Source organism: Cyprinus carpio, chromosome A5, assembly GCF_018340385.1.
Source record: "Cyprinus carpio isolate SPL01 chromosome A5, ASM1834038v1, whole genome shotgun sequence".
NCBI classification, from domain to species: domain Eukaryota; kingdom Metazoa; phylum Chordata; class Actinopteri; order Cypriniformes; family Cyprinidae; genus Cyprinus; species Cyprinus carpio.
In genome coordinates, this window is record NC_056576.1 from 36,928,587 (window position 1) to 36,950,570 (window position 21,984).

Below are 21,984 nucleotides of genomic sequence, written 5' to 3' on the forward strand. Positions count from 1 at the left end.
AAAGATCCTTAGGAGAAATAAAGAAACAAATGTGGACTTGCAGCATGTGGAGTAGCTCAGATCATTTGAACTTGGAGGAAACTGATAGAAATGTTTGAAATGTTTCGACTTGCAGAATATATATATATTGAGGATAAGTGTTCTTAAAGAGAGACACTTACATGACTATGCTTTTTAATACACTTAAGTACACTTTGTAATAATGTCACATTAAAAGTTTTTCTTTAACATTAACATTTTAAATCATAATGTTTTAATAGGCTTTTGCTGTGATGAAAAGAGTTTACTAAAGCATATTAAGTTCTTGATTGTAATTTTATTTGTAGTATCCTGTTCAGTATTACATGTACAGTTAATATATATTTAAATGTTTTAAATTGTACCTTCATCTTTACAAATTACAAATATATTTAAATGCATGACATATAAGTTTTAATAGAAATTAAATTATACTTAAATTTACCATATATGATGATCATTTTAACCATATTTCAAAGACAATAGAAGTAATTATGAAATTACATGTTTTCAATTCCTTCTTAAGTGGGTCTAAAAGCACTCTAAAGTTCAACTAATTGCATTTAATATAAATTTAAACTAAAATGCATACTCATTTAATTGCAATTAACATGCAATAAGAGTCCAAAAACATTACAATATTCTTCAAGCATATTTTTTTAACTATATTATTTGCATAATAAGTATTCTTTTTAAAAGCATACTGTGGGCTTTTTTTTAACAAGGGTCATTAAGTGTTCAGCAGGACTACCACGCAAACGATGCTTTGGTTAAAAAATCTCACTTGCAGTCAATAACATGACTGTTAATATGCCTTGTGATGAAAAACAGGATTTGGCTGTTTATAGCAAATGGAGTGTGGATGAATGAGACCGAGACGGCCGTCACCAGCATCAGCACTTGTTTAACAACCTCTGTCAATACCCACAACAAAAGCTGTGTATCAATCACACTGTCTTAAACTCTCCAAAAATCTCCCAGAAAACCACTTTTCGCTATTTCCTCTTCTAGCTCTTCTCAATATGAGTCACCAAAAGGGTCAGAAATTTTAAGAGGTGAAATTGTTTTAATATTTACTAAATATTTAGCGATGCTGAGTAAAAAGTGTTAATTTTTTTTGTTTGCTTATTTGTTTGGTTTTTTCAGTGGGGAGTAAATTATGGTTCTGCTCAAAGTAGGATTTTAACACACCTACAGCTGTATCTGTAAGTATAAATTATGAAAAAGTGTTGCAATTTGTTTTAAGGTCAGGCATTCGAGTACTCGTTTCATCAGCATCGGGTTTCGTCTGAAAGAATATGGCCTAATTTATAACAAGAATTTGAGTTAACATTGTCACCTCTGAAATGACTTTCCTTTAAAGGGTAAGTTCACCCAGACATAAATTCTGTCATCACTGAATACTGACTCACTCTTGTGTCATTCCCAATCTGTTTGCTGTTGCTATAACGTCCATGAGATGAAGAATCCAGTCATATCAGCAGCCTACGAAACACGGTTTTATTTTACATGCCTCTTAGGGATCATATGTTGAGATCATATGACCTGTCAAATAATACTCACTTTACCCCAGAAGCCCCCTGTAACCGGACACTTTCACTCGTGGAGTAAATGTCATGGCTGCAATTGCATAAATTCTTCAATGAAAAAATGTCTGCGACTGCTACATCCACAAAGTCCAATAAAATTAGGTCATGTCCGCCAGCACAATGTTAACAAAACACAATCATAAATCATCAGTCTCTGAAAATCTTCTCCAAACTCCATACTGAAATCCAAACTCACATGCCAAGACATGTCCATGTGGCAGGTCTTACATCAATGGCAACAAATGTCATTGCACATCCAAACACAATGTGCAAGGGCCACATAAGCGTGAACGGCATTTGAGAGCTGTGGCTGAGAAAAAGATTTCAGGCAGTTCAGTATATTTGGGTCTGTGCCTCCTCAAAGCTAACATGACTTCAGGAATTGTGTCACTGTAGGCTTTAGCTGCATGGAAAGTGGCAGCCTGGATATTCTTTAAGACTTTTATTTTCATATTGCATGGAAGAAAGTCATATGAATTTAGAACAGCTTGAGTAAATTATGACTTTATGTATTGTGGATCTTCTTTTGATAACTAAATATAGAAATAGGCAACAATGTTCGGCAGAGAACATAGGTGATGAAAAAAATTTTTTTATCATAAACCTTTAAAGCCTACTGTAGCATGTTTGATACATTTTTAAGGCCTCTAAATAATAAACAAAACTTGTTGTAAATGATCAAAAAAACTGCTGTCATTCGATTGATAGTTTATACTTTTATATAGTTTTGCTGTGAAATCTGTAATTTTATGATTTTATACATTTTAGTTTATAAACACAAACATAATGTAATATTTTAGATTAACATTTACTCATTTAACTTTCTAATTTGTTAAATTATTATAAATATTAATAGTATTTTAAAAAATTCATGTTAAAATGTGAGTATCAAATACTGTATGATGCATCAGGCTTTTGAGTGCGTTGTGTGTTTTCCCCTCCACAATAAAAACTACAGAACTTTGACCATAAAACTAAACATTTACATATCATCTTACCAAGATATTATTGGGTGAGAACTGATGTTTACATGCATTTTATGTATGCAGACTCTTATTAAGATCTCACTTATTTACATCACAAGCTATCAGAATTTCATCTTACTTTTTACCATATAAATAACAACACCAAACTGTATATTTTGGCTCAGTTTGAGTATGAGCTCCATATTCTCCCAAATCATACTATACGAGTCATAAAAGCCTGATGTATACATGATACTCAACAAAATCACATATGTAAACTTTTTTGGTTAGGGTTAGGATTAGGGTTTGGTTTAGGGATACTTGCATGTAATTATGCACCATTCATTGTTATTACAATAGTAAGTACATGTAATGTGTTCTTTATATATATATATATATATATATATATATATATATATATATATATATATATATATATATATATATATATATATATATATATACATTTTGCCTAAAGATGCAATAAACTGCACCAATGAAATATATATATATATATATAAATAAAGAGATTTTTCAGACAATATTTCATAAGTCAGGCTTTAAAAGGTTAAAGTGAGAACTGCTTTAGTGCTGCCTTTATAGTGCTCAATGCAAGTAACCTCAAATGTATGAGGCTGGTAGCTCCACAGATTTGGTCCTGCAGCACAGAGAGTGAGAACTCCTGACAAAAACTCTTGTCTTTTAAACCCCAACCTGAACTTGAGCCACAACAAGAACCATCTCACTGTGTGATCAAGACATTTCTGCTCAGACAATTACAATAATTAAGCTTTTCTGGAATCCTGCATGTACATGTGCTTGGTTGCAATGTTCATGCACATGTATTTATTCATTCAAGTCTCATCGATGCTTTTCAAAAGGCTCGGTTGAAGCCTGTTTAAACAGTGTAAATTGCTGCATTGACAAAATTATAAAATGCTTGCAACAAAGTCTCTAAGTTTCTGTAGCTGTGAGAGCACGACGCTCACAACGCCAAGGCCACAAATTTCTAAGGAAATGCTTATACTGGTAAAATGGTTGCTTTTAAAGCATCTTACAAATGAATAAATATAAATATAATATTGTGTTGCAACAAAAAGCTCCATTTAAATGCAGAGAGAGACATTTATTGGTCAATACGAGCTAGATTCATCCACTGTCACAATCTGTGGAGCCAGATTTGGCTCAATCTCAGTCACCACAGAGAGAGATCCAGTTTCAGTCCAACTGAAGAGGCTTTCAAAGGGTAAACCTCGACTTCTGTGAACACACAAACACACACACACACACACACACACACACACACACACAAATGGCCAGTCTTCAGACACACTTACAAACTAAAGCATGGGGAGAGATTGCACACTGACACATGCAGTTCATCAGCTCTCACGTACACACCTCTACAGAAAGCTTCTCTATCCTTCTCTCCGCTCATCTCTCCTACCCACTTCGCATTGTCTGCTTCTGTCAACTGACGAGCAGGCGCCTGCTTCTGTTGCCAAGGGAACAGGCTTAAATCAAATGAAGCCAACAGGAACTGAGTGACATTCACATGCATCTGTGGCCACAGATGAGCTAAAAGACACACACACACACACACACACACACACACACACACTCTCTTATACACAAACAAAAAACTGATTCCAACACAACAAAATAGGACACATGCTGAGGAAACATAACACAGACACAGATGTAGGCTGTCATGATACGTAATTCAACCACAATACAACTCAGTGAAACAGGAACATAATGTACAACAAACTTTATCAATCAAAAAAGGGGGTTTTAATAAGTCATGAAGTTGCTGAATAAGGATGGGACACACTGAGGGACACAAGGATGATGACAAGATTCACAAACTTAAAAGTACACTGGTAATACTGCACCGTTTTGTAATAGCATTGGATTTTTTGGACTTCAACATGGTAATTCTGTGTGTATTCTTTTAAATTAATTTTACATGCAATTATTTAAACTTAAGAGAGCTTTTGAACAACTTAATTAGGACTTAAATACAGTGTTATATTTCATATTACTTCTATTGTCTTTGTGTACTGCTAAAATGTACAGACAACCATTTATGGTAAACTAAAATATACAATATACGTATATGTCATTATATATGTATTAGTAAATTTAAAATATATTAACGTTGAATGTTATATAAGAAATTGTGTATTGTGTTTTTAGTATGTTTGTCAAATCATTAAAATACGTGTATTTCTTTAAAGCATGGCAAAATATTATTAAAACAATGTTTTAAAACGTACTTTGAAGTAAAACAAAGTGCACTTTTTAAAAGTGTACTTAAGCGTGTCGATAAATATACTCATGAAACTCGTTTTAAGTGCTTTTTATTTCATTAATACTGTATTAACTGCAGGTAAAGCTTTTTAAGATTACAATACACATGCACATTCAATACAGTTAAGCAGACTTCTTTTTCACAAGGGATACTAAATTGTTTATTGATTATTTTCTCTTAGCAGTGGTGCTAATAAAAATACTGAATTAAGGGCCGGTCACACTAGATATTGAGCATGCACTATTTCTTTGGACATTGCAACGGTTGTGATATGAATTCGCTTTGCAACATCTTTTTTCAAAACATAAATTCAGCATATAACAAATATAAATAACAAATATACTTTCCTGTCTATAAATAAAAGTGAATGTAACTAAAAGTGTAGTGTTACGCCCCTTAGATAAGAAAAACAAAGAAGTAATGATAAATAACACTGCGTTAAGTTCTTAATGTTAAAGCATTTGTTTCCCTAAGGTAAGAAAATGTTAGTAATTAAGAAAACTTAAAGAGTAAATAATCAGCATTAGCAGCTTGTGCACTTATTAGGTGCAAAGTGCTTTAAATTAGCCATTTGTCTGTACAAATGATTTAATCGTGAGCATAATAAATATAAGCACATGTATTCTGTGGTTCACAAAGAACTAATGCTAATTAAAATGTAGATGCTGGTTATGAAACGTTCATTTAAGTATTAATACTAGATGTCTGAAAGGCTTTAGTTGAATGGATAAGCAATCAGATTGAATGCAAATTTTGCTCAAGTCCTCTCAGCTTTTTCTCCAGAGAGAGAGAAAAAAACAAAAAAAATCTCAAGTCTCATGTAGCGTTTTAGAAAAGATCTCAACAAAGTCTGAAACTGTGCTTAAATTTGCAAAGAAACACCTGCTAGTGAGACTCAAACGAAGCTCAAAGCTATGTTTTCCACTTTCATTTTATAGCTCTATACACTCTCAGAAATAAAGGCACAAAAGCTGTCCCTGGGGCGGCACGTTTGTACCTAAAGGGTCCATTTTGGTACCTTAATGTACTTAAAGTGTACATATTAGAACCTAATAGGAACAAAAGTGTACCTTTTAAAAAGGTATCACCCCAGTGACAGCTTTATACCTTTATTTCTGAGAGTCTACTATGTGATTTTGGATCTCAGATTTCAACATCTGAGTATAATTTTGATCCATGAGCAAAACATAAGCCTCACAGAAAGAGCAATGCAATTGGGATCCTCGCTAAAAACACAGTATGGTCTTTAATAACCGTGCATCCAAAGACCAGTGCACCATTTCCATCTCAGCCCACACAAAACCAGGCACTGCGCTAATTTCTCTCGTCAACTAACTCTCTCTCTCTCTCTCTCTTTGTAAGTTTCGGACTCTCACTAACACATTGGGCGCAGTAGGTCTGTTGGGAGTGAGGTCATATGGTAGTGTTTAGGAGGAGCATGCAAGGTGGGAGTCACTCTGAAGACATGCGAGAGAGAGAGGAAAGTGATGGAACAGACACCAGCACAGGAGAGAACGCTCCAGCCGGTGTTACATAAACCATCCGGAGTGCTCTGCCAGCAACACGACATGGGTAAAAGAGGCACATGCCGTCAGGAGCGGTGGGATGTGTCTCACCTCCACACACACACACACACACACACACAGACACACACACACACACACACACACACACACACACACACACACACACACACACACACACACACACACACAGAGCCTGCTGACTACAGTTAGATGACAAATCACATGTGAGCATTTATTAATGAAAGCTTTCGCTTGTTGCGACCTCTCGCTCTCTGGCTCCCACACACATATATGTCCTTTCCTCTATAATTTAACAGATCGCTCTCACTTTTTTTTCTCTCATTTCCTTTTCATTTCTTTGAGCTTTTGTAAGCCCTCTACTTCCTCCTCCTCCTCCTCCTCACTGACAGCATCACACGTCTGTGAAGCACCACAGCATGGTCAGAAATTAACCAACATGCAACTGACAAAAATACTCCGGACTGTGTCTTTTTTTATCAGTTTCTTATCAAAAATTTGATATATATTTCATAATATTCTAGCACCAAGCCGATCTAGTTCTTGAATGAGAAGCAATGCAGACTCTGTGGTGCCTTGTAGCTGTCAAACAATCCGCTTCTGAGGTGACTGTTGTGAATATGCCACTAAAAAGAAGTACACTAGCAATCAATTCAAAACGTAAAAGATTAAAATCTACTGTACAAGCAGGCAGTAGAAAGCACTTTTGTAGCTACTTTGTATTTGAACCGTCAGAAGCGTTCAGACTGAGGACGAACTGATTCACCTGAACTATTAGACAATCAACATCCTGATTAGAAAAAAAGAAGCCAGTTCATAGTTTTCACGTGACGTCAGACCCATACAGGAACGCCCACATGGAGGGCAAAACAAGGCTTTCCTTCCACTGGTTTGAGACAGTAAGTAGTAAGACTTAAAGGCCAAATTCAGTATACACCTTATTGATGATGCAGACTTTGTGCAGGCAAGCAGATGAACCCAGAATATAAACGCAATGTGCAAAGATGAATGTTAAATGGTTTCCCATAGAAAACCATTATAAAGCACGCGTCGTTATTAAGGTGTGTACTGAATTTGATCTTTTAATATCACTGTTTTAAAGGCACTTTAAAACATTTAAGAATGTCCCGCTGTTTTTAGTGATTGAAATATTTTTTATATGGATTGCTAATGGCCAAAACTTGCATTTGGTTCACATATCGTTGTTTTATTCTTTTGAGAGGTGATCTTAATATTTTTGGATTGGAAAATTGACAGGCTTGTGCTGGTGTTTTGCCCGCCGGGTCACGTGACTGAAAACTATGAATTGCCGGGGGCAAATATTTCCACATGCATATAGCAATAGCCTATATTAAAGTCAGTTTCTGTCACTGCAGCACAGTACGCCTGAGTGTGAGCGCTTTCACACGAGACGCGTTCTTGCGTTCCGCTGCGCTATTGTTTAATTGTTGTGCACCTGTGCACACGCGCTTGGATGGAGACAGTTTGGTAGTGGAGGCTCGCTGTGTTTTTCGGCGAGGCGAGTAAAACCAAGTTGAACTTTTATAAACGCGAGCGTTCAGCTGCCTTCCGCTGCGCTTTGCAGCGTCCAGCTTTCGCGTCCTGTGTGTAAAGATTCCTTACGCGCGCGCGCCCGAAAAAGCGCAAGAGAGGGATTTCAAATGCACGCTCCTATTCTATTTTAAAACAGCCTGGAATTTCATTTCAGTGCGAGCTCGGGTGAGAGAGATAGGTCAGACGGAAGAACAAAGAAGTGCTGAACCCGTGCAGAGGCTCGGAACAGAACGCTCCCTTCACAGCGCACTAGCAGAGAAGCGCCCGACAGAGAGAGATAAACTTCCCCTCGCGCCCACACCGCCGCACATTCCTGCTTCTGGTCGTGACGGGGTGAACTGGCTTACCTTTGTGGTCACTATGCAGAGGCAGTCCATGGCAGAGAGAAGACAGGTGGAGATGTATCCAAACCCCCGTTCCCCCCTCTCCCCTCTCTCCCTCCAGCTTCTCTCCTTCTCTCTTTCTCTCTCTCAGCGCCCGCCGTTCGCCCCTCTTTTCTTCAGTGTGTCTCTTTTGACTGACTTAAGCATTGAGGAAAATATGGTATGGAGGGAGGGGGAAACGTAAAGAGGAAGGGGGAGGGACGGAGAGAGAGAGAGAATAAGAGAGGTCTGCTTTCAGGATTTGGCAAACGAGGAGAGGGACGCGTTCGTATCGATGAGGGGAGGTACAAAAAAGACGAAACGGAGAGATGGAGGAGAGGATGCGAGCAGCTGAAAGGGATTGGGCAGGGGAGGGTGAGTGCAGAGACGAGAGGTGGCGAAGAGGGGGAGAAAAGAAAGAGGGAACGAACCGAAGCGGCGGAAGATGTAGAGAGCGCGAGCGAGCGAGCGCGCGCGCGCACGGAGGGAGGGGACGTAAAAAAAGATGGAAGAAGGGGAGGTGAAGATGCGCGTGTAGAGAGGAGATGGGAGTTAAAGAGCGAAATTACTCGAGGAAAAGCGCCGGATGTAAAGGTGTGCGCGAAAACAGGAGTTCAGACAAAGAAAAGAAGACTAATAGAGGATGAGGGTACCCTGGTTGTCATGGCTTTCGGTAGCCGTTGCCTTGGCAACGCTGCAGAGAGGTTTCTGTGTAACAGCCGGGCTGTTGTCGTGTGGCCGTGGCTTTATAAAGCTCAGTGCAATCTGTGAGCTGACAGGCCGCGTTCCAGTGCGTGCCGCGCTCTACGCCGCATACCTAACAGAGCGACGATTAACGTACACTGTGCGCGGCGGCTCTGTGCGCATGGAATCCGCGGATGACTACCGCATTTGCATCTGCAGCGTAACACTGCAGAGTAGCTACACTGTGTGGGTAATGTATCCTGCGATCAGGGTCTTTACTTAACTAAAGCCAAACAACAAAAACGCTGTTACTTGAAATATAATCAACTGGAACTTTGATGAAATAAAAATTATAATAAATTATAATAGTGCTACAAATTTGCTGATAGATATATGGGTCAAAGACGAGATGTCCAATTTTGGTGACCATATCAAATTACATTTTCAAAAGTGTTTTTTTTTTATTATTTATTATATATATATATATATATATATATATATATATATATATATATATATTATATATATATATATATATAACACACACACATAGATAGCATGTTAAATGCAAGGAAAGTGTCTGCTTTAATGTTTCAAATCATTTTTCTTTTCTTTTTTCTTTTTAAAAAAATAAAAATTCAAAATGGCTTATTCTGACCTGTATAGAAAAACAAAAATGATCATATACTAAATTGCAGGCCTATTATATTTTAATTAAATACATAATTCCGGCAAGTGAGTAAAACCTAGTTGTTTGAAGGATAGTGGCAAAATGTTTAACATTCTAGAAGTTTATATATATATATATATATACACACACAGAGAATTGGAATAAGATGATATAAGGGGTTAAGAAATTTGCCTATTTATTCACTCTCAGAAAAATAAGATACTGGGATGGTACTTCAAAGTGTAAGTAGGTAAAAAAAAAGGTACTGCCCCAGTGACAGCTTTTATACCTCTTGTTCTTAGATGATGTTTAATATAACATTAGCAATTATTCACTATCCAAGTCATGTGATTGCTATCCTGGGATCATGCTTCACAAAGACGATCAACAATATCAACATCACCACAACCACAGAGGGAGCTAGGATGAATGAACTAGTGGGTTTCTTACTGTCATTAGATCCGGTCATCTAGTTTTTTTTCGAATGAACTGTTTAAAGCTTGCTGATTAATTTTTCTCACCTCAAAAGTCATGATTTGTTGTCATTTGGCAGTTAATAATTATTTGACTAATAATAATATTACTATTAATAATTGTAATAATAATATTAACATTATAATAATAACTTAAAATTAATAATTTGAGCTAGAATATTTTTAAAAAGAAAGAAATAAAAAATGAAAGGAAGAAAGAAAGAAAAAGAAAAGCAAGAATAAAACAAAGTGCAGTGTTTCGCAGCTCATCAGCGCCCCCTGCGGATTCGGGTCCCTGAGGTGAAAGGCCATGACTCAATGCCATCTGCTAAATTAAACATGTAACGTAATGAGACAGTTCATGTGACAAAATGTTCACTGCGTTATACACACTGCTTTAAAAATGTGTATTTTTTTAAAAAGTGGGCTGAATGCAGTATTGTGCGATACAGTATTCCACTTTGTTTGTATACTGCACATTTAACTACAGAGTATATATACTGAAAATGTGCATACTATGCGTACTGTACACTGCAGAAATAGTATGGCTAGTATGCTATATTCCTAAAGAGATCAACAAGGCATTGCATTCAGCTGAGTTCCTCTCGGAAATAAAAGACAAGAGAAAACAGAAAGAGAGGCAATGAGAGAGAAAAGGAGGGTGAGAAACTGAAGAGTCTAACTTGCTTCTTTTTATGCCTTTGTGTTAACACTTCAGTCTTTTCTCCGTATATATGTTCATAAACACATTGTGTTTCATGTTATGCATAGTTTATATATATAAAAATATTATTATATATCACTTTGCCTTTAAGATAGTGGAATGTTCCACTAAAGTCAGTCAAAGGGTATGTCAGAGCTTCAAAGCCTTTCAGTCAGCACCTCCACCCTGTCAAGAGTCAATGGTTGTGCAATAAAGCAGCTGTCAGTGATGCATTTTCAGTCTCCAGGGTGGTGCATATAAAAACACTTCATAAATCGGATTATTTTATTCAAACAGTGTGTCATTGCTAATGGAAGAGTGTTTTGACTGAATGCAATCCAAACCATCTGTATCTGCCATGCAGAATCCATGCCACTTGAGTTACTGAAGCACAATAGTGTGTTGTGTGGAGCTGCAGAGACTTTCATGTCAGGACTGGAGAGAGAGAGAGAAAGCAATAGAGAGCATGCATGCTATAACTGAGCGTTGTTAAAACAGAAAGAAGACAACGGATATTGCTTTTATTGGTTTAGTTAAAATCTGTCCTTAAATGGATTGACCATACATCATCACTCCTACATCACTATTACATAAGTGCATGTGTGTGTGTGTGTGTGTGTGTGTGTGTGTGTGTGTGTGTGTGCTGAAATGCATGCGTCATACTCATTTGCTTTATTGTGCATGTGATGTGTGGCTGTAATTGTCCATGACTTGGTTTGTCTCTCTGTGTCTGAGAGTGGAGCAGTGATGTTGAGTCTCAGTTTTAATATATGAAGTTTTATATACAAGAGAGTTGCCCGTAAGAACACTACTGAGCTTGTCATCAAAAAACTGCATTCACATATATATACATGCTCAAGCAGGTGTCGGGTAGGCCGGGGCATTAATATTTAACACACACATATCTGCTGTCAGAAAGCTAATCTACATACATTCATACAAATGCATTTTACATATGTTTAAATTGGTTATATACCTAAACTGTAGACCTAAACTGTAGACTTAAATGTTACACTCGTGAATGTGTTATAATATTTGGTAACATTTGTGATGCAGAATGGCAAGATAAACCAATTTCACTATTTTGTTACAAAACACCTCGTTTTTTGTAAAAGCTCTCCATCTTGTGGTCGTTTCGGATATTGCAGCATGTTTCTGTGGCACAGACGCGTACCAAGTTATCTAGCTCGGAATTAATTCGACTATTTTCAGCAATAATATTACGCATAACTTCTTCAACATATTGGGAAATGTCACTGCTCAGTCTGCATAGCTTGAGAGCAGATGTGGTGGTTAATATCTCAATACTGCACCAACAAAATTGTGCATTTATTTCCATTTAAATTATCACTCACTTGGTTATTAACCATGTTACTATGTCGTTGGAGAGCTTTTTTTTAACTTCTTTTTTTCATAGCTACACATTAACATGCACAAATTCACTTTATTTCTTATTTACATGTAATGCAGAGATTTTGGTCAGTCTTTCACTTAATATATTTCCTTTAAGCACCCACTGAGATTTAAAGGTAACGTTAATAATTAAGTAACACATTTGCTTGTTCACAGTTATCTGACTGGTCACACAATAACATGCAGGTAAACAATATTTCATCTTTTTTTAGTAAGCGTTTTGTTTTTATTTTGTTAAACGTGCTTTATTTTTTAAATTAATTATTAGCTTTTAATTAAACTCACAAACCTCCTGCAGCTCCTTCACAGTCCCCAGTTTTAGAAAGTTTGAGGAAATGTAATGTTTACTGCATTTGATGGAATATATTTCCTTTCTCTTTGTAGTTTTATCACTATATCGTACAAGATTAGCCTATTACCATTTAGTTTGAAAGTAATCAAGAATTAGTCTGATTATATTGGCTAATACAGGTCCTTCTCAAAAAATTAGCATATTGTGAAAAAGTTCATTATTTTCCATAATGTAATGATAAAAATTAAACTTTCATATATTTTAGATTCATTGCACACCAACTGAAATATTTCAGGTCTTTTATTGTTTTAAAAACTGATGATTTTGGCATACAGCTCATGAAAACCCAAAATTCCTATCTCAAAAAATTAGCATATCATGAAAAGGTTCTCTAAACGAGCTATTAACCTAATCATCTGAATCAACTAATTAACTCTAAACACCTGCAAAAGATTCCTGAGGCTTTTAAAAACTCCCAGCCTGGTTCATTACTCAAAACTGCAATCATGGGTAAGACTGCCGACCTGACTGCTGTCCAGAAGGCCATCATGACACCCTCAAGCGAGAGGGTAAGACACAGAAAGAAAATTTCTGAACGAATAGGCTGTTCCCAGAGTGCTGTATCAAGGCACCTCAGTGGGAAGTCTGTGGGAAGGAAAAAGTGTGGCCAAAAAACGCTGCACAACGAGAAGAGGTGATCGGACCCTGAGGAAGATTGTGGAGAAGGACCGATTCCAGACCTTGGGGAACCTGCGGAAGCAGTGGACTGAGTCTGGAGTAGAAACATCCAGAGCCACTGTGCACAGCGTGTGCGTTTTGAACCAGAAACAGCGGCAGGAGCGCCTGACCTGGGCTACAGAGAAGCAGCACTGGACTGGTGCTCAGTGGTCCAAAGAACTTTTTTCGGATGAAAGCAAATTTTGCATGTCATTCGGAAATCAAGGTGCCAGAGTCTGGAGGAAGACTGGGGAGAAGGAAATGCCAAAATGCCTGAAGTCCAGTGTCAAGTACCCACAGTCAGTGATGGTCTGGGGGGTGCCATGTCAGCTGCTGGTGTTGGTCCACTGTGTTTTATCAAGGGCAGGGTCAATGCAGCTAGCTATCAGGAGATTTTGGAGCACTTCATGCTTCCATCTGCTGAAAAGCTTTATGGAGATGAAGATTTCGTTTTTCAGCACGACCTGGCACCTGCTCACAGTGCCAAAACCACTGGTAAATGGTTTACTGACCATGGTATTACTGTGCTCAATTGGCCTGCCAACTCTCCTGACCTGAACCCCATAGAGAATCTGTGGGATATTGTGAAGAGAAAGTTGAGAGACGCAAGACCCAACACTCTGGATGAGCTTAAGGCCGCTATCGAAGCATCCTGGGCCTCCATAAAAACCATCAGCAGTGCCACAGGCTGATTGCCTCCATGCCACGCCGCATTGAAGCAGTCATTTCTGCAAAAGGATTCCCGACCAAGTATTGAGTGCATAACTGAACATAATTATTTGAAGGTTGACTTTTTTTTGTATTAAAAAACACTTTTCTTTTATTGGTCGGATGAAATATGCTAATTTTTTGAGACAGGAATTTTGGGTTTTCATGAGCTGTATGTCAAAATCATCAGTATTAAAACAATAATAAGACCTGAAATATTTCAGTTGGTGTGCAATGAATCTAAAATATATGAAAGTTTAATTTTTATCATTACATTATGGAAAATAATGAACTTTTTCACAATATGCTAATTTTTTGAGAAGGACCTGTATGTGTAATGCAATGGATTACATTACTAATAATTTTTTTTGTCATTTAACTTGGAATCAGTAACAAAGTACAATTTGTAAGCAATCTACCCAACTTACACTTAAACATTGAGAAGCTTTAATAAACATCAAAAAGAAAATTAAAAAAAAAAAAAAAAAAAAAGTTGCAACATTTAGTATTATTATTCAGATAAATAGCAGCTGACTAATTAGAAACAACATCAGGGCCATTTCTATGAAGTAGAGTGGTGATGCACAAGCAGATCATCCAGTATTAATTTGCATAGTGCATTAACTTATCCTGTTCAGTTTTGACCTCTAATAATAAAGAAGAAAAGAGCAGCATCCCTCGTGTGTCAAAACATGTTATTGTCAACTCTAACACAAGAGCCTGGTCCGTGAATTTCCGTAATTATAAACTAGATCAACAATTAGGTATTGAAGAAACCGGTCAGCATTACAAAATCATGTTTATTTTGTAGTTATTTTTTTTTTCCATTTCGTTGAGTCCTCTGAATGGAAAGAACCCCTTTCAGAGATACACCAACTTTTCATTTGCACAATAAAATACAAAAGTGGGAGACAAATCTGTTCTCTCGTTTTAGTGCAAACCTTTCAACAGCATTAAAACTAACAACAACAAGGTTACCTCAGTTGTGACAAGAACTCTGGACAAACATTTTACAAAAAGTACCTCAGTTTGTGTTCAACTTTAACACTTGGAGAATCGGAACAAAATGCATAAAAAAAAAATCGTTTAAACTTCATTCTCTGTGACCCACCACAACAAAAAGGAATCGCATCCTTCTGGTATCAGCCCGACTTTTATTCGGGACGTCATATCAGTGTACACTTCAACATAGCAAATCAGCTAACCTGCAGCTTCAAAACTCTTCGGGACAACATTAGGATCCCATATATAAATCGATGAACAACAAATTGAGCTATTGGCATTTGTTGCACAGTGGCAGCCGCGCTGGCTGCGAAACGGCTGATGGGCAGACAGATGCTAGAACTGTCAAAAGCTTCCTATTTTAATAGCAATGCTTTGTTCAAAATGTAAAGAAATAATGAGTATAGGACAGTGCAACAACAACAAAACAGCAAAAACCAGAAAGCTGAACATCTGGCAACATGCTCTAAACTTTCTTTTTGAGAAAATGAAAGGTTCACAACCCCACCCACCAAACATTTCAGTTCTAGATGGTCATTTATCAGCTCTGTGTGCTAGAAAGGAAGGAAGTCAGAGAACTTGCATTTTGGGGAATTTCATTCCAAATAAAAATCAAATTGTGTTTAACAGGAGCTTAGGAGAAATTACTTTGTGCTTCTTCACAAAAACGTTCTTTATCAGAGATGAAAACCGCTTGCTTGAGTTGAGGAACAACTCTGATATGCACCTGTAATTCTTCAGTAGAGTCTCGCAAGGGATATTTTCCTTTATTTTTAATGGCAGGGGAACAATTAATCTAATTCAGCACCAATGAGATTCCTTTCAAGAGTTCAAAATATTGAAAATCTACTTCCAGAGAAAACCACTTAAAGTTGCAGTGGCTTCAAATGCTGGTTGTTTTCAAAATCCAAGTCTTGTGTTTTCTTCTCGAGGTTGGCGGTTAAACTGGTGCCGTCACTTTTGAGGTGAGCGTCCTTTATGAAAAAGGTAAATCGGTCTCTGAAAACCTAAGAGAAGACACACTGAGGGTTAGAACTGTTTACATGTTTAATAATCACAGGGAGGACTTGCAAGGCATTTGGAAGCTCTGACCTCTAGAATAGTTCTGTGATGTTGCGATGAGCTCGTAACTGGAGAAGCCCACCTCAGTAGTCAGGTAAGAGGAGAACCGGTCCGGTTTTAACCGGATGCTGTGGTAATTCTTAAAGATGGCCTCCTGAGAAATTAAATCATAATCAAATAAAATGCATGCGGTTAAACAAGTACTCAACTTTAAAATATCTCAATGTGTTACAAAAGGCATTTCTAAAACTGAGAAAATTCAATCATTTGCATGCAAAGCCACTGATATACGCACACCTGTCAGTTAAATTCTGTATTCTTTTGCCATGCTCCTACAAACCATTAACCTGCAATAAACAGCAGTGTCTTGTATGGTTTCATAAAGCGCTTGTTTTGAGGTAGCTTTACTTTGCATCATGCCTAATCATCACACCTAATAATTTCTTGCTCAAGCTTGTCTTGGTGTCATCTTTGATTCTCCTCAAGATTCGAGGCTATTGCTAAACTCAAGTCTGTCATTTAAAAACATGGAGACCGTTTTTCATGCCTTATTTCCCTCTAGACATGATTACTTTAACTCAGTAAAGATGATAGGAGATCACGGTCTACATGTAGTTCAGAATGCTGCCACAGGGCTTTTAAGGGTTTAGATGGCTTGGCACTGCATTCAATACGTGATCTTAATATGAGACAAGGCCTCTCAGGTCATCAAACAGCACACTTTTGTCTGCTCCAAGGTCCCGCTTAAAATGAATTTTTTTTGCAGCCTTGTATTTGGAAAAATTATCTGCTCCGTATCACATCCTCAGACTGAAGTCAGAAATAAATAGTTGCTTTAGGGAAATAAAAGGGCACCAAAATTAATAAAAATGCCACTAAAATTTGAAATATGATGGCAAAAAGTGCCCATGAATGCGTTTTTCTTTTATCAAGCAATAACACAAAAGGAAGTGTGCCATGTTTCCGGAATATCAACACAACTGCACATGTGATGAATTTCATACAACAGTTCAACAAAAAAAGAAATTAATATTAAATTTCTTGCATTATAGAGACAATATTTTGCACCATTTTACAATGAAATGGTTCCAAACAGTCACAGAACCTTTGCGTTTCTCCAAGCAAACATAGTGAGTGGTGAGTAAATGATTCGTTTACTAATTGCTTTGTTCCCGAATGAATAATTCATTTTAAATGAATCTGTCGAGTGAATGATTCAGTGACTCACACATTAAGATATCTACTGGCAAATTAGGTTTCATTTTACATAATTATTTCCTATTCTTTCTATAGTCAACATTTTATATTTAAAAGCAATATTATAACATTATGCAATTGTAATTACAGTGCATATGCGTCACAGGTAATTATTTTAAACAAAATCAGATCACAGTTTTCAGAAGCATGTTACAACGGGTTTAAACATCAAATGCCTCGCCTGACCATTTGGCTGAAACTTATGTTAAGACAAAAAAAAAAAAAAAAAAAGGGCCTTACAGTGAGTTTCTTTCTCTTGCCGTAGGAGCTCCAGGGCTGGGGCTCCAAAATGAAGAGTCCTCCGGGCCGCAGGTGCTTGTGTACCCTGTGGAAGAGCCGCTTGAGTCCGGCATCACCCCAGTTCAGGTGGACCCATTTGGTCACGCTCAAACACAGGATCACGTCATACTCTTCCCTTTGCGTCTGCAGCAACACATCACTTTCCAGCACATAGTTCCCCTGTGCAGGTCAGACAGACAGAGGATTGAGGAACAGGACAGACAGGTGCCGCATGCCTAATAGTAGTATTTGAATATAAACATACACATCTTTAAAAAGTTACCGTGCCACACCCATTTCCTTCCAGTGCAAAATGTAAGACTCTGTGGTGTAAGGTGGCTGCTATAGCACTGCTGTTTGGTCTCTAATCTGTTCTGAATGGTTTCAGTCACATTACTATGCAGTTGTTAAGGTGTTCTAGGCGGCTTCATACAGGCCCAAGTCAAAAAGAGCCCAATCACTCTCTTGTCCCCGGATGTGGATCAGGTCAGTCCAAGTCTGCGGGTTTTTACACATTCAACCTTTCAAGCTTAAGGCTTAAATGTGCTCGGACAGAAGCATGTCTATGCATGTACTCCCAAAAGCAAAAGCAGACGACAGATCAAAACCCTAGATCATCAGATGCCGGTTCATCTTCAGCTATGCTGCACAAATACTTTCTGGGTGTGTAGTGTAGGTGTAACAATCTGTGAAGCTGTAAAGCTGAAAGAGCGTGATATAAAGTTATTGTCTCCCAAAAGAAATAATCGCTTATGAAATCGATGAGCTTGTTGCGTTCAAGTGCTTAGTTGCTGGAAAGAATAAAATGTAGCTTCCTACTAGTTGACCATTTTTATGAACTTTTTAATCAGTTTAGTTTGGAGTCTGGAACTTCAAAGGGATACTCCACCCAAAAATGAAAAACATTTGGTCATTAATCACTTGCCCCCAAGTCGTTCCAAACCCGTTAAAGCTTCGTTTATCTTCAGAACACAATTTAAGATATTTTGGATGAAAACCGGGAGGCTTGTACGAGAAAAAAACAAAAATAACAAGTTGTCTCCCCCATCTCTCCCCACATCGTTTCGCGGCTGACACAAAATAGAGTACGGAGTTTGTGTTCAGCAGGTGTTTTCCAAAATTGCGCTTCGGCGATGTGGGGAGGGACGGGGGAGACATCTTGTTATTTTTGTTTTCTTCTCGTACAAAAAAAGTATTTTCATCACTCTGACAATGCTTTTCTGGATCCTGACAGTGTATTTTATTTGGCAGTATATGGGACAGTCATTTGGTTGTATAATTTCTGACACGTGCTGTACATAGACCAATGGCAAGGCCATCTGACCAATCAGAGCAAAACAGGCTCACGGAAGGGAGGGGTTTAGAGAGACTGAATCTTATCGAACGAATCATCCGAGAATCGCTGATAATAAATGCATATTTTGTGAAAAAAAAAGAAGCATTTTTTGACCTTGCATGCATGTGAACCTATAGTAGGAGCTTTCTAAATCAATATTAGGAACCTTATAAAAATCGGGGCACTTTAGGTCACATTCATATAACACCTTATACAATACAGGTTGTTAGAAAGCAGCTTTACAGTAATAAACTGTTGCAAAACTGAAACAAATTCAATTTCAGCTGAGAAGCAGCCCTACAGAAGACAATGGTGTTATTATTCAGCTCAGTTCGGTTCAGTGTTGATTTTTATACGGCATACAGAAGATAACATCAGACATTCTTGATAACAGCGTTTTAATGGAGCAAAACCTTCCTGTCCAGTGAACAAGAACGCCAACTCAAACGGGAAAAGAGAAAACGTGTTTTTCCCTCTTACCTTGACAAAGGTTACGTTGGCAGGGAAATCTCCAGGAGGGAGACTGTCGGGGTTTATTTCAGGCAAAGGCGGGCCAACTATGGGTCCTCTTGAGATCTGGAGCGAGACCGGGAACGAATGCTTCCCATCAGGGAGAGCAGCCGATGCTTCATCTTCCTCTTTCCCACTCGTTCCCCCCGGATCAGCCTCGGTGGTTTTAATCTCCCTTTCTTCTCGACCAACTTCCATTCCTTCGTCGACCACGCATTCGTTCACTTCCTCCACATGCTCTGTTTTGTCCTCACCCTCCTCCTCTTTCACAACAAACCTCTCTTCATCCTTCTCCTTCCTCTGACTCTTTTCTTCTAAATCCCGCTCGTTCCCTTCTCCTCGACTCCCCTCGCCGTTTTCCCCGGAGCGTCTGGCCCGCTGCGTGTGAACCTCAGAGAGGTAGTGCCGTATATTCTGGCGAGCTGCATGTATCAGCGCTGTATCGATATCCAGGCCCACAATCCGTGCCGGCCGCCAATTTTTGGCGATTGTAAGAGTCAGGTGGCCAGTGTTGCAACCCAGATCCAAAACCTCCTTCCCTCTGAACCACTCGGGATTCATAACACGGATACGAGGGTCCTCGCTCAGCCCAGGGTTGCGATAGCCATAGTATTTGTTATAGTTGCCATATTGAAACTTCTTTTTAGTGTGTTGTTGGTGCTGGTTGCTGTTCTGCGACCTCCATTGGTTTGGATGCTGTTGTGGTCTTTCTGCAGATCCTGGGGTGTGAGGGGGCTGAAAATGCCCCCCAGATCTCGGACCCTGATTTCTCATCCCATCTGAACTGTCTGCGTTCTCCAGTCTGCTCCCGGCGCGCCTGCGTTTGCGCTGCCTGCTTGATGGAGGTGCGGTTGACATGTCAACGGTTTTCTCCTTCAGCTCACCACCGTTTGTGGTTAAACCGGGCTTATGTGACCCCTGAGCCTCAAGAGTGGAGTCCGACAGGGTTTGGTCCTCAGGGACACGTGTGTCCACGTGCGGAGGCGTTAAGGAGAGCGCTGTTGCTCCCTCCTCCTGTCCTGCTGCACAGCCATCAGACTCTGGCAATCCGCTCGGTGCCACTATTCCTTCACCCGAAACTTTCCCAGCGCTCGCTCCATGGTGCTTGTTCCGATGTCTTCGCCTGCCTCCGCCACTTTTCAGGGGAGACACCAACAGGCTGCTGTCCCCTGCACCGGGGCAGTTGAGATTCAGGGGGTCTGTGATGTCTCTGGGTATCAGGATCTCTACGGGGTCTCTGCTTTTGGCCGGCAGTGGCGAGGACTTGGGCGTCTCCGCGTTGAGAGCCCGGTTCACCTCTTCATCCAAAAGGCTGTTAAGGTTGAGCGGGTCAAAAATGTTCCCGCCCAGCAGGAAGTTGGTTGGCAGGACCGACTCGCTCTCAGAGTTGGCACGGCGTCGTCGTTTACCGTAACCGGGGTGTTTGAATCCAGCGCTCATCGTGCTGCGGCGCTTACTGAGTTTCTGCTGTTGAGGTTTGGGCTGCTGGGTGCCGTTCTGTGTAGACGACTCGACCCCAGCAACCCCACTTGTACTCACAGCATTGTTATCTGCGCCAGCGGCTTTCTCTCGGTCTTCCGGTGACGTCGCACTCCCTGCCTCTTCACTGAGGTTTATAACCGTGGTCTTCCCGGACGCTTGGAGAGTGCTGGTATCGTTTCTAGTAAGTTCTGAGTGCTGCTGGGAAGCGGGGTCTGTTTGCCCCTCACAAGATAAAACAGTTTCTTTGTCAAAAGACATCTCTATCATTTTTCAGGCTGACACTGGAGGAGACATGGATCTGAAATGAAAGCAACAAGCAGTCATCCACAAAGCCAAATACACATAAAATAATGACGAAATCATTACTATACCTACTCAAAAGATGAGACCATTTAGATTCAAGCCTAAAAGATTTATGATATCATTCATATATATATATATATATTCATATATATATATATATATATATATGTGTGTGTGTATAATTACATGATAGGTACACAAATTGGCTAAATTTGAATAAATACCTATGCTATTTTCTCAAGTTTTACATAGATGCATACATATATACATGCATTAATTAATATATAGGACCTGACACTAGGCAGAATCATTTCAGTTCATCTGCTAATTGCAGTATATACACATATATATACATACACATATATATACATACACATATATATACACATACACATACACATATATATATACATACACATACACATATATATATACATACACATATACATATATATATACATACACATATACACATATATATACATACACATATACACATATACACACATACAAAATACACAAAATACACAACATATATAAAACAAAAAATACACAAAAAAATAAAAAAAAAAAAAAAACACAAAAATAATAAAAAAAAATACACATACAAAAATAACAAAAAAAAAAAAAAACATAAACAAAACATACACATAAAAAAAAAAATATACATACACAAAAAAATAAAAACAAACAACAAAAAAATAATATAAAAACAAAATATAAAAAAAACATACATAAAACATATAT

General features: G+C 38.4%; 2 protein-coding genes across 2 annotated transcripts in view; both read right to left on the reverse strand.

The window, feature by feature from the left end:
* Positions 1–8,800, reverse strand: part of LOC109049674 (disks large homolog 4-like) — a 180,457-nt gene extending 171,657 nt beyond the window's left edge. The window contains exon 1 of the mRNA XM_042757119.1: positions 8,332–8,800. Coding sequence (XP_042613053.1) covers positions 8,332–8,361 — 30 coding nt within the window. The 5' untranslated portion in view covers positions 8,362–8,800. The remainder of the gene's footprint in view (positions 1–8,331) is intronic.
* A 5,986-nt stretch (positions 8,801–14,786) lies between these two features.
* LOC109066739 (7SK snRNA methylphosphate capping enzyme-like) overlaps positions 14,787–21,984 on the reverse strand; it is a 10,343-nt gene continuing 3,145 nt past the window's right edge. The window contains exons 2-5 of the mRNA XM_042757121.1: positions 19,423–21,232; positions 17,568–17,786; positions 16,101–16,224; positions 14,787–16,015 (exon numbers count right to left, since the gene is read on the reverse strand). Of these exons, the coding sequence (XP_042613055.1) occupies positions 15,963–16,015; positions 16,101–16,224; positions 17,568–17,786; positions 19,423–21,201 (2,175 nt within the window). The 5' untranslated portion in view covers positions 21,202–21,232 and the 3' untranslated portion in view covers positions 14,787–15,962. The remainder of the gene's footprint in view (positions 16,016–16,100; positions 16,225–17,567; positions 17,787–19,422; positions 21,233–21,984) is intronic.